Source organism: Protobothrops mucrosquamatus, unplaced genomic scaffold, assembly GCF_001527695.2.
Source record: "Protobothrops mucrosquamatus isolate PMUCROS unplaced genomic scaffold, P.Mucros_1.0 scaffold14, whole genome shotgun sequence".
NCBI classification, from domain to species: domain Eukaryota; kingdom Metazoa; phylum Chordata; class Lepidosauria; order Squamata; family Viperidae; genus Protobothrops; species Protobothrops mucrosquamatus.
In genome coordinates this window covers 271376-285891 of record NW_015386401.1, presented here as the reverse complement: position 1 = coordinate 285891, position 14516 = coordinate 271376, and the positions used below count along the sequence as shown (strand labels likewise).

Here is a 14516-nt window from a genome sequence, read left to right as displayed (position 1 = left end):
TTGTCAAACTCAGAAAGCTTTTGTATAGAGCGGAGTGTAGCCCCCTCCCCTTAAATAACATGCCGATGCAACCCCCCCCTTCTTACCCCACTCTTTTTCCCTGCTGGGGAAAAAAATATTAATATCTATTGATCTGATCTCAGGGTCAGAATTTGTCCTGGCAGCTTTGCTTAAGATGAAGAGAGAGGAAGACTAGGAAAATCCTCTTTCAAGCGTTTCCCCCCCCCCTAAAAAAAAAAAAGATTTATTGGCTTCAGATTCCCTTTCTGTCCTCGCCTCCCTTCCCTTGGAGGTGTCCTTTGTTCTGAAGGTTGAATTTGGGTAGCGTGCAAGTGCATAGAGAGAAATGTACGCCTACACACACATGCACGCGCGCGCACACACACATTCACGCTTGCATGCACACAGATGCAGGCCGCCACTTACGCAGACCTCCTAACTGCTTTTTTTTAAAAAAAATATTTTTTCCCCCCAAGATCTCTGGAGAAATCTTGGGGGTGCAGGGAAGGCTAGCTGGGGCTGACTTGAAATGTCCTTTGTGAGGGAGAAGAGAAGGAAGGGTTTGGTTTGGGGGGGTGGGGAGACAGGGCTATCTGGAGTGTCTGAGCCGCTCTCTTTGTTTAACTAAATCCCCCCCCTTAGCTTTGTTAGAGAATGCAGAACGGATCAGTCCTTAAGATGCAAAACAGCTCTGTCTTTGTACAGTCAGCCCTCAACGCTGCACTGGGCCCCATGGTCTACCCCTCTTTTACTCCTTTATGCATCTTCCCAGCCTCTGAGCTTAAGGTAAAACTGAAAGATGATTTAAAATCTAGCTTTCAAACAAAATAATAATAATAATGTCATTTTATCTCCCAGCCCTTCTGGCAATTAAGAAGTTCTAGGTATCCGTGCAAGCTTAGAATGGGAATAATGGTAAACGATGAGTTGGGGGGAGGGAGCTGGTTTTATCCATTGATCTGTTCCCCCAAAACTACCTTCTCCCCATCCTTTTTTGGGAATCAGACCGGAAAAACAAAATTCACCCACCTTCAAGTCTCTTTTCTTCTGGACCCTCCACCCCACCCCACCAAAAATATTCCAACAGCTTCTGATGGGATTCTTTTATCTGCTTCTCTCCCTCCCCCCCCTTTTTTTTTAACCTTCTTTAGCTTCCCAGATCTGTCAGTTCAATTGTCTGGAACGGTAGGAAAAGCAAGGGATGTTTGCCTTTGGAGGGTTGCCTGCTTGCAGAATCCACAGCCCCTTCTCTCTCACGGGGGCAGCAGAGAGAAGAGAGAGACTTATGATATTATGTTTACATAAGGAGCGGAAAGTGGAGCGCCTTAGTGGGAGAGAGAGAGAGAGAGAGAGAGAGAGAGAGAGAGAGAGAGAGAGAGAGAGAGAGATGATCTCTTGGTGGCTGCATCTTTATTAGAACTAATTTTGTCACAGGAACCATTTTAATAATAATATAAGCAACAGCAGCCTTCTATTATTATTATTATTATTTTTAAATCGCCACCTCCTTAGAAACCCTATGCTGCTGTTGTTTTTTTTTCTGCCTTTGTAACAGTTGCAAACAGTTAAAATGTTTGAGGAAGTGTTTGGCAATCAGTGTGGCCCTTTCTGACCTTCTAAAACTAAGTCTTCTGTTTTTTTCTTTCTTTTCTCCTCCAGTCGTCTGAATTCAGGCAAGCTGCAAGATTTGGGGGTCGGAGAAGGGAGCAAGCTGACTTTGGTGCCCACGGTGGAAGCTGGCTTGATGGTAATTTTTTTTAGCCTTTTGCTAACCATGGTTTCAGGCCAAGGTCATTCTAGGGCAGGGGTAGGCAACCTTGTCGTGGACTTCAACTCCCAGAATTCCTGAGCCAGCACGGCTCAGCTTGGAAACCTCTCCCTTTCCCCTCAGCATGGCTGGCTCAGGATTTCTGGGAGTTGAAGTCCACCAGTCATAAAAGAGCCAAGGTTGCCTACCCCTGTTCTAGGGGCAGGAAATTCAGAACCTAAACTTCCCTCTCTTCTTTTCTCCTACAGTCTCAAGCATCCAGGCCAGAACAGTCGGTGATGCAAGCGTTAGAAAGTTTAACCGAAACTCAGGTAAGATGCGACTCAGGTAGATATGAATAAACGGTCTGTGCTCTTTTAAAAACTTTGCTTGGTCCAATTCTTCCATCTTTAAGAGAAAGAGATGTGCAGGCAAAAAAAAAAAGATGGGGAGTTATAGTGGATACAGCACTGTCACTATGGGTCCACTGCAAAGGGAGCAGGACCCTGTAGGTTTGAGGTTTCTAAACCTCAGGCACTTTGAGATATGTGGACTTCAACTCCCAGAATTCCAGTGGCTGAAGTCGAGAAACACTGCTGTAGAAGTTTGGACTACAATTCCCAGGGGTCCAAGTGGTTTGGCACCTTAGGCCACAAAGCAAAACATTGGAAGGACATCAGGATTGAATAAATAGAGAATTTAATTAATAAATAAATAGTGAATTTGTCAAGAGACAAAGCAAAATCTCTTTATCAAGATTCTAGTCAACCTTGGCTCTTTTATGACTCGTGGACTTCAACTCCCAGAATTCCTGAGCCAGCCATGCTGAGGGGACAGGGAGAGGTTTCCAAGCTGAGCCAGGCTGGCTCAGGAATTCTGGGAGTTGAAGTCCACGAGTCATAAAAGAGCCAAGGTTGCCTACCCCTGTCCTAGTCCATGGGAAAGTTAGTGGTTTTAGCCTATTTCCCTTCTATCTAAGTAGTTGCTCTTCTCTTGTATTTATCATTGTTTCAGTTCTGCTATAGTTTTATTTATTATTATAATAGTAATAAAAATGTATCCTCTACTTCAGGGGTCCCCAACCCCCGGTCTGTGGACCGGCACCGGTCCGCAGCATGCCAGCAAGCGGGCCGCACAAACGAGCAAAGCTCCATCCTCGGGATGCAGGCAGTATTCAAAACCACACCCCCTCTGGTCCGCGGAAAAAACGTTCTCCATGGCACCGGTCCCTGGTGCCCAAAAGGTTGGGGACCTCTGCTCTATTTGATGTCCTCATTGTTTGCCAAGATTTTCTAGAATTCCCCAGGTAGCGTGCTAGAGAGGAATTCTGGGAGTTGTAGTTTCAGTAAGACAGAAAAAGCTAAGGCTTCATGTACAGAAAACCTGATTTCAGAGTCAACCCCTTTCAGATCTTTTTTGATGCTCTGATTAAGCAAGCAAGCTTATGAGCAGCTGGTTTGTGTTATCAACGCTAGTTGAGTGCTTAAGTTTTTGGCTGGGTCCTGTGCTGGGTGCTCTTAATTCTGTTTTGGTTCGCCTCTGCAGATCTATAGACAAATTCTCTTATTCGCATTCTCACCAGTTGTATTTTACTTTAGGTCCTGACTTAAGCAATTTTCCACTTGCTTTTAATTTCTACTGCTTTTGCTCATCCTTCCTGATCTTCATTCATTAGACTTTCTGTTTAACTCATTAAGTGTGTTTTTTTAAAAAAAAACAAACCCAAATCTGTCTGATTTTTAACTCCTAGATCTGTCTCCACTGATCAATTATAGCAATGAATGAATATTATGAGAAGGTATCATAGTTTGCTTTGTCACTGATACTTAAGTTTGGTGAAGCCTGGCTGAGCTGATATGTAGAAAGACTGACTTTGATTTTGGGGACCTACCTATTCTCTAAGTTCCCTCCTCCTCCCTCTCCCTCCCTTTTTTTAAGGAAGTCTTTTTGAGAAAAGTTGCTTCTCCAAAGAGCTGAGGATAATAGGGTTTTCTCCAGCCAGATAATAGTATTCCTTAGCTATCTCCACCCTGGGAGGAGAATTACAGGAGTCAAGGTTTTACTTCCTTGGCCCTCTGCTCAAAATGAATCCCCTTGACATTCTTGCATAGGCTGTCTTACAGTCCTTGCATTTTAAATGCCTGTTTGTTCATTTTCTCCTCCCTGTCTGAAGGGTTTTGTACCCTTCACTTTTGCCTCCACCCCTCCCTTTAGCAAACACAAAACACTCTTCTTCCTTTCCAACTTTTCCTTCACTTAATTCTGTCCCTTCCCTTGTTGCGTGTGACTTCTAATTTTTTGTAACCCAACATAATATCCCTTCCTGTTCTTTTGCAATTAAAACAAAACAAAACATTGAGTTGCAAGGGAAGTCAAGGGATTGCAGAGTGTTGGGGGGGGGAAAATCACATTGCACCCAGTTGACAGACGAGAAGAAAAGGGAGGGTGGAAGGAGGGGTTTGGAAGTCAGTCAGGTTTATGGTAGTTAAAATGCAGAAAAGGAAGGGTTGGATAGGGAGACCTAGAGAGGAAATAGATATGGGATGGGGGTGGGGAAGATATCAAAGAGTGATGAAGTGAAGAGGGACTTGCTAGCTGGCCTTCTGTTTGTGATAACTCTGGCTCTGATTAAATTGCTTTTGTTATTTGCACATTCCTTCCTCTTTGCACAGATGAGACACCCTGGGATATTTTCAGGAGCGAGAATGTGCCATAAGACTAAGATAGTCTTGCTTGGAGAAGGAAGGGCAATTTAGGCAGTGGGGTTTTAAGGGTTTGATGTGGCTCTCGTCTTGAGCAGGGGTTTTTGAACTAGAACAGGGGTAGGCAACCTTGGCTTTTTTATGACTCCTGGACTTCAACTCCCAGAATTCCTGAGCCAGCCACGCTGAGGGGAAAGGGAGAGGTTTCCAAGCTGAGCCATGCTGGCTCAGGAATTCTGGGAGTTGAAGTCCACGAGTCATAAAAGAGCCCTGAACTAGAAGACCTCCAAGGTCCCTTCCAGCCCTTATGAGTCTATGATCCTCAATAATATTAAAGCAGGAAGTGTTCCCTGCCCACAAGTTACCTTTTCTGAAAGGCAAGAGATGAAAGGAAGAAGTGATGAGGAGGGAAGAGGAGAGATGAGCACACACAGTGGTCCGTGGATTAATCTGTAACAGTTCCGGGCTTTGGAAAAGATTTTTGGCATGGCTTATTTCTCAAGAAATTGGAAAGGGGAAAAAAGCACCACAAAAAAGCTAAAAGTTGCTGGTATCTTTCGGGTAGGCAACCTTGGCTCTTTTATGATTTGTGGACTTCAACTCCCAGAATTCCTGAGCCAGCCTGGCTCAGCTTGGAAAACCTCCCTTTCCCCTCAGCATGGCTGGCTCAGGAATTCTGGGAGTTGAAGTCCACAAATCATAAAAGAGCCAAGGTTGCCTGCCCCCTACCCCTGTCCTACCCTTTGGCCCTCACTGGCCAACAAAGACATGCAGGTAGTCCTTATGACTACAATTGAGCTCAAAATTTTTGTTGTTAAGTGAGACATTTGTTGAGTGAGTTTTGCCCCATTTTACGACCTTTCTTGCCACTGTTAAATAACCCAGTTGTTAAGTGAATCCGGATTCCCCATTGACTCTGCTTGTTAGAAGGTCGCAAAAGAGGATCACGTGACTTGGTCACAAATATGAGTCAGTTGACAAGGGCCTGAATTTTGATCACATGATCATGGGGGAAGGCTGCAAAGGTCGTAACTGAAAAACGGTCATAAGTCACATTTTTCAACACCGTTGTAACTTTAAGCAGTCACTAAATGAACTGTTGTAAGTTGAGGACTACCTGTACACAGATGTTTGTGGGTCAAACATTTCTAAGGGAAATAGACACTTGGAATACCCCTCCCCCCCCAGGTATTTTGAGGACCCAGCGTAGGAAGCCCAAATGCTGTAAATTTGGAAAGCTTTGCTCTGAATTGTTAATTCTGAAGGCCGAATGTCCTGCTTGATAGGGCCCCTCGGGTGTGGGGCTCTTGATGTTTGCTGGATGAGGCCATCTGGTGGGCTTCAGATTGAGGAAGGCTGAGCAGGGCCTCTGGTAAACTGCCCAGCTTTATAAAAAATTTGCTCCCCCCCCTCCATCCATGGCTGATACTTTAAAGCACAGGGGTTCTCTAAACTTGGCAACCTTGTGGACTTCAACTCCCAGAATTCCTCAGGGTGGATAAGAAGAAAAAAAAGAGCTTATTAAGAGGGTCTCTCTTCCTTTTACCTCATCTATGTCAGCTAAGAAACAACCAGTAACCTGCTGATAATCCTGGTTGTATTACAAATTCCATTGTTTCTTCTGGCTGTGGATGCTGGGACCAGGGGGGGGTGTATCATCTGACACCGGAGGGCATTCCTGGTTATGAAATGAGGCCGTGTGCGTTGCTGCCAAGGAGATTATCAAGCCCGGCTCACCCTGTGTTTACAATGCCACCACCCACAGCTTGGAAAGAAGCCAGGGTTAACTTAGGCCAGGCGTGGTTGAATGCCAGGGGGGGTGGATTGAATCTAATCTGAATTATCTCTCTTGGTTTGGGAAGCCGGACTTTGCTTTCTGATTCAATGAAGCTTTGACTGGATCCCACTCCTTCAGTCCCTTTGGAGCAGAGTTTCTCAACCTCAGCCACTTTAAGATGTCTGGACTTCAACTCCCAGAATCCCCCAGCCAGCTATTAAGACAATCCAGCTTCCCCCATTGGTTTTGCTTGTCAGAAGCCATCTGGGAAGGTCGCAAATGGTGATTACATGGCCTCTGGGACACTGCAACCATTGTAAATACGTGTCGGTTGCCAACTGCCCAGATTTTGATTATGTGACTGTTGGGACATTGCAGTGGTGTGATGACCGATCACCTTTTTGTCAGTTCTGTCATAATTTTGGAACGGTTGTCATAAGTTGAGGACTGCCTATATGTTGGCAAGCTGGGAGAGAAAAGCACGAAAGGGTTATGTACTGTATGTGTGTGTATCCAAAGTGAGATGGGAAAGTGCTGTGCTAGTGGTAATCAAACATTTAAAGAGTTTTGTCACGCCTAAGAGGAACAAGCCCTGTTCTGGTTTTGTCATAGGGCAGAAGTCTGATCAATAGGGAAGTAGATTATTATTTTTTTACATTAGTAAAAACTTCCCAGTGTTTGATGTGGTTATGGCCTGACTCTGAAGGGGAATTTGTCTTTCCTTTGCTGAAGAGGCTCAAGTTGTTCTTCAACATTCACCTTTGGGCAGGGGGGTCAGAGTAGATGACCTCAAGGATATTTTCCAGTTGGGTGATTATCCTTTGTACTTCGTTTTTTCTTTCTCTTCTGGAACTCGGCTCTTGCAGCCTAACCCCTTCTCAGGTGGACCTTTTAAAAATCTCTTAGCACCCCACCCGTTCTGCATGAAAATCAGGAATTACATCTACAGAGAATGAAAGAATGAGATTAGGATTGATTTATTAAAGCTAAGTGCTGTCAATCACTAGGAGAGGTGGTCTCTTGATGTGGCATATCCCCTTTGGGGGAGGTGTTCAAAACCCAGCCTAGGGTCCATAGTGTTTTAGTACTGTGTTTCCCTGAAAATAAGACCCAACTGGAAAATAAGGCCCAGTTAAGATTGTCAGCCAGATGGACGCATTTAGTACCGTATTTTCCCCAAAATAAGACCTAACCGGAAAATGAGCCCTAATGCGTCTTTGGGGGCAAAAATTAATATAAGACCCGGTCTTATTTTCAGGGAAACACAATAGAACAGTGATGGCGAACCTTTTAGAGACTGAGTGCCCAAACTGCAACCCAAAACCCACTTATGCATCGTCAAGTGCCAGGTGGGCATGGCCCATTGGGTGGGCGTGGCTGCGGTGGTAATGGCAGACTGAGTGGGACTAAAACGTTTAGTCCCTTTATTTATTTAATCTGATTTTAGAATAGATATTTATTGTGATTTTTATTATCGCCTGTTCACCGCCCTGAGTCCCGTAAGGGAGATAGGGCAGTATACAAATTTAAATAAACATAAACATAAACAATCAATTTCAACTTTGCAAGATCTTTTTTTTCCCCGCGAGAAGTTGAAATTGACTGATTGAACCTTTTTTTTTTTTTTTTTTTTTTTGCACACAGCGGCGAAGGCCTAAAGCGAGAAGGTTTTATAAAACCCAGCTGAAGGCCTAGGACTGGGGCAACGGCGCGCGCGCCCACAGAGAGGGCTCTGAGTGCCGCCTCTGGCACCCGTGCCATAGGTTCGCCACCACTGCAATAGAAGATCCTGCACCGAGCAAGGGGGTGGTCTAGATACCTTTGGAGATCCCCCCCCCTCTTAAAGGGCTGCCTGAATCAAACCATGCTACTGATTGATCGCCCTGCACAGAGAGGCTTCCCATTTTGTGATCGTTTTGAACCTCCAAGCTTTGGTGTGCAAATGTGTGGTGTCGGAAGGGAAGGTGGCAGTTTCCCCTCCCTGCTCACCCACCCCATATACTGGAGGGGGAGGCAAGCAGCTTAAGAAAGGACATGTTGGCACTGCCAAGAATCCTGTGGCACGCCAGGGCCTGGTCACGGAGTGTTCCACTTTTTTTAGGGGGGGGGGAACTGACGTTGAGGCTGAGTGAGTCATCCCACAAAGGAGGTGGGGGGGACAGAGAGAGCGAGAGCGAGAGGGAGGTGTCCGGGGAGATCTCCGCTAACCGAAGATTGGTCTCTGACGTCAAAGGGATCTGGGGGAGAGCAGAAGGGATAGAAAGGAGGAAAACAAGAGCTTGTCCGGGAGGGAATAAACAGATGGAGGTCTTAAGATGGCCAGCTCTCCCAAACCAGAAGCAGAGGAGGCGAGATTTCTGAGGATTTAGTTTCCTGTGCTGCCTGGAAAGGGGGATTGTGAGAATCAGGTCTTGGAGATTTCCTTGATCCCTTCTAGATTGGATGCAGAGCTTAAGCTCCTTTGGCTTAGAATAAATCAGTGTTTCTCAACCTTGACCATTTTAAGGCATGTGGACTTCAACTCCCAGAATTCCACAGTCAGCAATGCTGGCTGTGGAATTCTGGGAGTTGAAGTCCACATGCCTTAAAATGGTCAAGGTTGAGAAACACTGGCTTTAGATGGAAGAAAGCAGATTTGGGTGGATCTTGACAAGCGTTTTTCAACTTTAAGAGGTCTGGACTTCAACTCCCAGAATTCCCCAGCCAGCTAATTCTGGGAGTTGAAGTCCAAACCTCTTTAAAAAGTTGCCACGGTTGTCTCCTCTCCACCCTGCTTTGTGTGTCCCTTCCTGCCTTTCCCCTTTGTGTAGGGTGGCTGTGGGGGGGGGCGGGGAGGGGCCGTTTCCCTTGACAGCCCTCCCTGCAAGGCTGCCTGCTGCAGTTTGTCCCAAGATCCCGGAAAGAGAATTATTAAAAAGGAGGCAGTCTGGAAACCCTAACCTTGGGCTTTTCCCGGGTGATGTGTCGTGGTGACCTGCTTCCCTTCTGAAAAAAAAAAATAATAATAATGAAAAGATCTGTGCTATTTGGCAACCGAGACAAAGAAGCTGCTGAGAGCAGATCTGGGAGGAGGGAGGGGGGCTCCCCAGCCAAGGACCCCCCAGTCAATCAAACCTATCTGGCTGGCTTTTTTTTTTTTTTTTGCATATGGTAATTACCATCTGTGCTGGATGTTCCGGGGAGAACAAAGGGATGATTTACATTCAGACACCAAGAAGAGGGAATTCCGGGGAGGGAGGGAGGGAAGGAAGAGAAGGCTGAAGCACATCAAAACGACACGCATGCATGTATGAAGATGGAGAGAAGAAGGGGGGGTGTCCTTCTGCAGCTGGTGCTCTTGTTCTCCTTAAAGGAGGCCCCCCCTCCCTCCCTTTTCTCTCTTTCCCCTTTGCTTTTCAATCGCACTGTCTTGGGTGGGTGCCCAGCGGTCTTTTAGGTGCCACCAGTGGGGGCGGGCGCTTTGCGCACGGGGAGGTGTGCGCGGATGTCGTGACTTGCAGGGAGATAGCCTGCTGGTAAGGAAGCCTTTTGTGGCTCGGGCCAATCTGGAATTTCGTGACTGGGTAGCATAAAGAAAGGCTGGGCGATCGGCGATGGAAGAACAGGCTGCAGAGATTTAAAAAAAAAAACCACAGGTTTTAAGTGATGCTCCCCAGTGTTGGGGACCTGCGGTTTAAGGCCCAGGAATCTCCTGGCTGGTCCAGACCAACAGTGGTATCCCCACTTTCCTGCCTTCCTCTCAGGGCTGCGTTCTGTCTGCAGCCCATGGGGGTCCTTTGTTTGGGGGGGTCCTTTGTTTGTTCCTTGACACACGTTAATCCGGCGGTCCCATTTATTGGTGGCGAAGGCTGTTTAGGACCCATCTTCCCCTTCTGAGCACAGGGTGGTCAACTTAGATAAGCATCAGTGGCAGGAAGGGAAAAAAACGTGGAGGTTTTGAATTTCAGAAAGCAGAATTGGGGAATCACTTTCCCCAACCCTGCTGCCCCCCCCCCCCAAATTGTACTGGATTGTTATTTCCATCAATTGTGCTGGCTAAGTGCAATGGGCATTATAATCCGGCATTCCTGCAGGGGCATTAAGTTAGGGGAGACATATTTTTTTCCCATCGCAATTCTGCACCCTGCCAGGATGGCGTTTAGGGTCCATTAGTGGCTTTTAGGCCCACAAGGAGACGGAAGCTCTTTGTGTTGCTTTGTGATCCAGGCTTCATTTGACTTTCCCCGAGCCCTCCATCCATTTTGATGTGTTTTGGAAAGCCTCTCAGCGGCCTCATCTCTCCTTAAGCATCTGGTTAGTGTTTGGGGATAGAGTGCCCCCGTAACTGAAGGCTCCACTCCTGGTTAAGTATCAGAAAAGAAAAAAAAAACCTTCCCGAATTTTGTGATCCTTTGTGATTAACCTTGCTGGATTTTAAAGCTGGGCGAGTAAAGTCGGTTTGGAATCCAGAAACTTAAGTGGTGCTTTGAGACCTCTGATCTAAAAAAAAAACCATGCACCTTTCAGTTTGCGTTAATAAGTACAAAAGGAAGAAGCAGATATGTAAAAGTATGCAACACCTTCTCTTTCGGCAAGGAGGGGCGCCCTCTGCACGTGCTCGGGTGCCCTCTTGCTAGAATAGGACTTAGTTTTTTCTTTAGCTCCCTCCCCCCACCCTGTTTTACATGAAAAAAAAATGAGTTTCTTTTCTCCAAAAGTCCTACTCAGTTGCTTGGGCTGCCTCCCCACCCCAATTTTTTTCCTACCTGGTGTCCGAAACTCACCTCCCCACCCACCTCTTCCTCCCGTAGATGCCCCGACCGCCTCTGAAGGCCACCCACCTTTCCTCAAGCTGCCGTTCCCACGGGTTTCTCAGAAACCTCCCTCCCATCCGCGCTTCCGTCTTTGCAGTGAGGCGGGGGGGGGGAGGAAGGCTAGAAAGGCAGAAGTGGTAGAAGGTTTTTGCAATAAACTTGGGGTGTTTTGAGCTGGAGGCAGGGATAACGCACAATCCGGCCGCCTCTCTCGTTTTTGCTGACGTTTTTGCAGAGGCGAAGGAAGATGGGGGGGGGTTGTTTGTTGCTGATCGTGCGCTGACAGGAAGCAGGGAGTTGTGCAGAAGGGCGATTCTCCGTCAGCGAAGACGGGAGAGGTCCTTTTGTCGTTGTGCTTTGTGTTTTCGGAAGCTGGAGGTTGCCATCTGGCACCTTCCGAGGGCTGGTGATGAATCATTTGCTGCAGACCTTGTTGTCCTCCATCCCTTGTGTGCATGGTGCTGCTGAGGGATATGGCAGTCCTCCATGAGATCTAGCCGCTTGCTTAGTGCATGTGGAGGGGTTTTTTTGAAAAAGTGGCTCAGCTGCTCTAGGCTTGCTTGCAAACGGGATCAGGAGCACCCCAAGACGTGCTGGGTGGTGCCAAAGCCCTGTTTGGCGTACCTTTCCCAGTCCCTTTACACCAGAGGTGGCAGTGCCTAAGAGATAAATAGATACACACACACACACACCAGCAGCAGCATGAGCCCTCAGTGCACAAGTCAGCCCTTGTGGCCTTTTCCCCTTCCCAGATTTGGGGAGGCCATCCTATGAAAAGTTTCATCCTGGTTTGAAGGTGGCTTCTTCTTGCTTCTCCTCTTCTGTAATACCTCAGTTCTGACGTCAAAGGCCACTGCCTAGTTTTTTTTGTTTTTTCTTTCTTTCTTTCTTTCTTTCTTTCTTTCTTTCTTTCTTTCTTTCTTTCTTTCTTTCTTTCTTTCTTTCTTTCTTTCTTTCTTTCTTTCTTTCTTTCTTTCTTTCTTAAAAAAACACCCTTCAGCTACAGGCCCCACCTGGTTCAGCAAATATTGACTGCTCTGGGGTTTCCTAGCCAGTCTTCATCCGCTAGGCCACGTTGTCCTCTCTCCTCTTCTGAAGGCCCATCGGGTATATTATGGTCTGTCTTTAAATTAGTCCACCTCAGCTGAACATTGCCTCTTGTTCTGCACTCCATAGCTGACTGGAAGGAGAAGATCTAGGTACAGGAATGGGGAATTATGGGCCTTTTATGGCCTGTGGACTTCAACTCCCAGAATTCCTGAGCCAGCATGTCTGCCTCAGGAATTCTGGGAGTTGAAGTCCACAGGTCATGAAGGGACCATAGTCCCCCCCCCCCCGTCTAGGAAGACAGCTTTGACCAGGGTCTTGTATTTTCTTGAATATCTTATTTTAATTATTAAATGTGTTTGCCACCTATCTTGCTTCATGCAGGCAAGTCTTGATTGATGCAAAACTGCAGCTTACTTTACTGGGTGATGAGTCTCTTAGTTTGATGATTATGCTACCGTAGCAGTGCACCAAAGGCAACTGGAAATAATAAAATAATACTAATTAATAAATGAATACATTTGTATTTCATAGCAAATAATGAAGTGTTCCCACAGATCCACTAAGCCAGGGGTCTTCAAACTTGGCCCTTTTATGACTTGCGGACTTCAGCTCCCAGAATTCCTCAGCCAGCGGTGGCTGGCTGAGGAATTCTGGGAGTTGAAGTCCGCAAGTCATAAAAGGGCCAAGTTTGAAGACCCCTGCACTATTAGAGTGCTGAAGCCCCTTCTCTCCTAAGAAAGGACCCAAGAAATCTTAAGGCATGTTTTCAGGTGTAGGTGGTCCTTGACATACGACCACAATGGAGTCTTCCCATTACAGTTGTCGGTAATGACAGTCGTAAAACAGGACGGTCCTGTGACCTATTTTAATTTTCCGACTTTTTTTCTGGAAGTTGTTAAGTGAAGGCTGCAGTCGGGAAAAATGTTGCAAAACACAGTCACGTTACCGCTGAACACTGCAAACGGCTGTAAATGTGGCTGTGTGGCTGAGTGCCCAAAGTTTGGTCACGTGACTGTGGAGGGGGCCTGACCGTCAGAAATTTTGAAACTTTTGAGTAGTAAACCCCATTTTTCAGATCAGTGGTGACTTCGAAATATCACTAAGTGACCCGTCATAAGTCAAGGACTACTTCGATAGCATTTGCAGGTGTAGTGTTGTAACTGCAGTAACTTAAGGTTTACTTATTGGTTTATTTTAATTTAATCCTGCACCGGGTAGCACTTAATTTCCATCCACCACTCGTTTTGGGGGGGGGGATGTCCAGGAATAGCTTTGTGCCCAGTTGAAACTCCTGGCTTAAAAATCAGCCATCTGATCTAACCACTCCGCCTGCTGTTCTCTTTTCCAGGTAAACGACTTCCTGTCCGGGAGGTCCCCCCTGACCCTTGCCCTGCGGGTGGGCGATCACATGATGTTTGTCCAGCTGCAGCTGGCAGCTCAGCAGAACAGCGGGCAGCTCCAGCATCGCCACGTGATTGCCAGCCGCGGAGAACAAGCTGGAGGCGCCACACCTGCCACACCGGTGCCGGCGGCCGGACCAGCTGCTTCCAGTTGCCGCACCCTCCCTGGGAGCAGCCCCGCCTCCCCCACTTTTGCCCGGCTCCCCACGGCGCCCGCTTGCCCGCCAAGCCCTGTGCCCAGCCCTGCTGCTTCTCCGTCACCAATGCAGACTATGCCTCTCTACTGTACCACCGCTAACCCGACTCCCGTCACGGCAGGGATGTTCCATTCACATGGAGCCAGCGCACAGACGGTCAACGGAGGGGGGAGCGGCAGCGTCATGTCTTCGTGTTCAGAGGTCAGTTATGGGGTGCTTTGTGGGGTGGGTGTTGAAACCAATGAGGGTGGAGCATGAGCAGAAAACGCTGAAGCTGGACCTTTGGGTGTGGAGTCCCGACCCATGGCCGCTTTTGAAGGCACCAGTCTAGAAACCAGGCGACAGAGTTCTAGTTCATCCTTAGGCATGAAACTCAAAATAGTTGACTTTGGGCCATTCATCAGGAGACAGAGAGTTCACTCTCCAGGTGACTCAGGGCGGATTTGTGAAGATGCTGTCCTTAAGGATGAACATCACAAGCCCACCGTAACCTTTGTCCAAAGAAGAGGCTTAGAGCAGGGGGTCTTCAAACTTGGCCCTTTTATGACTTGTGGACTTCAACTCCCAGAATTCCTCAGCCAGGCACGCTGGCTGAGGAATTCTGGGACTTGAAGTCCGCAAGTCATAAAAGGGCCAAGTTTTTGAAGACCCCTGGCTTAGTGGATCTGTGGGAACACTTCACTATTTGCTATGAAATACAAATGTATTTAGTGTTATTTTATTATTTCCGGTTGCCTTTGGTACACTGCTACGGTCGCATAATCATCATGACTGGATGGTGGGGAATGGGAGGATCTATACCAGGGGTCTTCAAACTTGGCCCTTTTATGACTTGTGGACTTCAACTCCC

General features: G+C 47.1%; 1 protein-coding gene across 1 annotated transcript in view; it reads left to right on the top strand.

Moving 5' to 3' along the window:
- The window catches only part of MIDN (midnolin), a 30421-nt gene that overhangs the window by 935 nt on the left and 14970 nt on the right, over window positions 1-14516 (top strand). The window contains exons 2-4 of the mRNA XM_015810711.1: window positions 1660-1747; window positions 2017-2079; window positions 13418-13822. Of these exons, the coding sequence (XP_015666197.1) occupies window positions 1660-1747; window positions 2017-2079; window positions 13418-13822 (556 nt within the window). The remainder of the gene's footprint in view (window positions 1-1659; window positions 1748-2016; window positions 2080-13417; window positions 13823-14516) is intronic.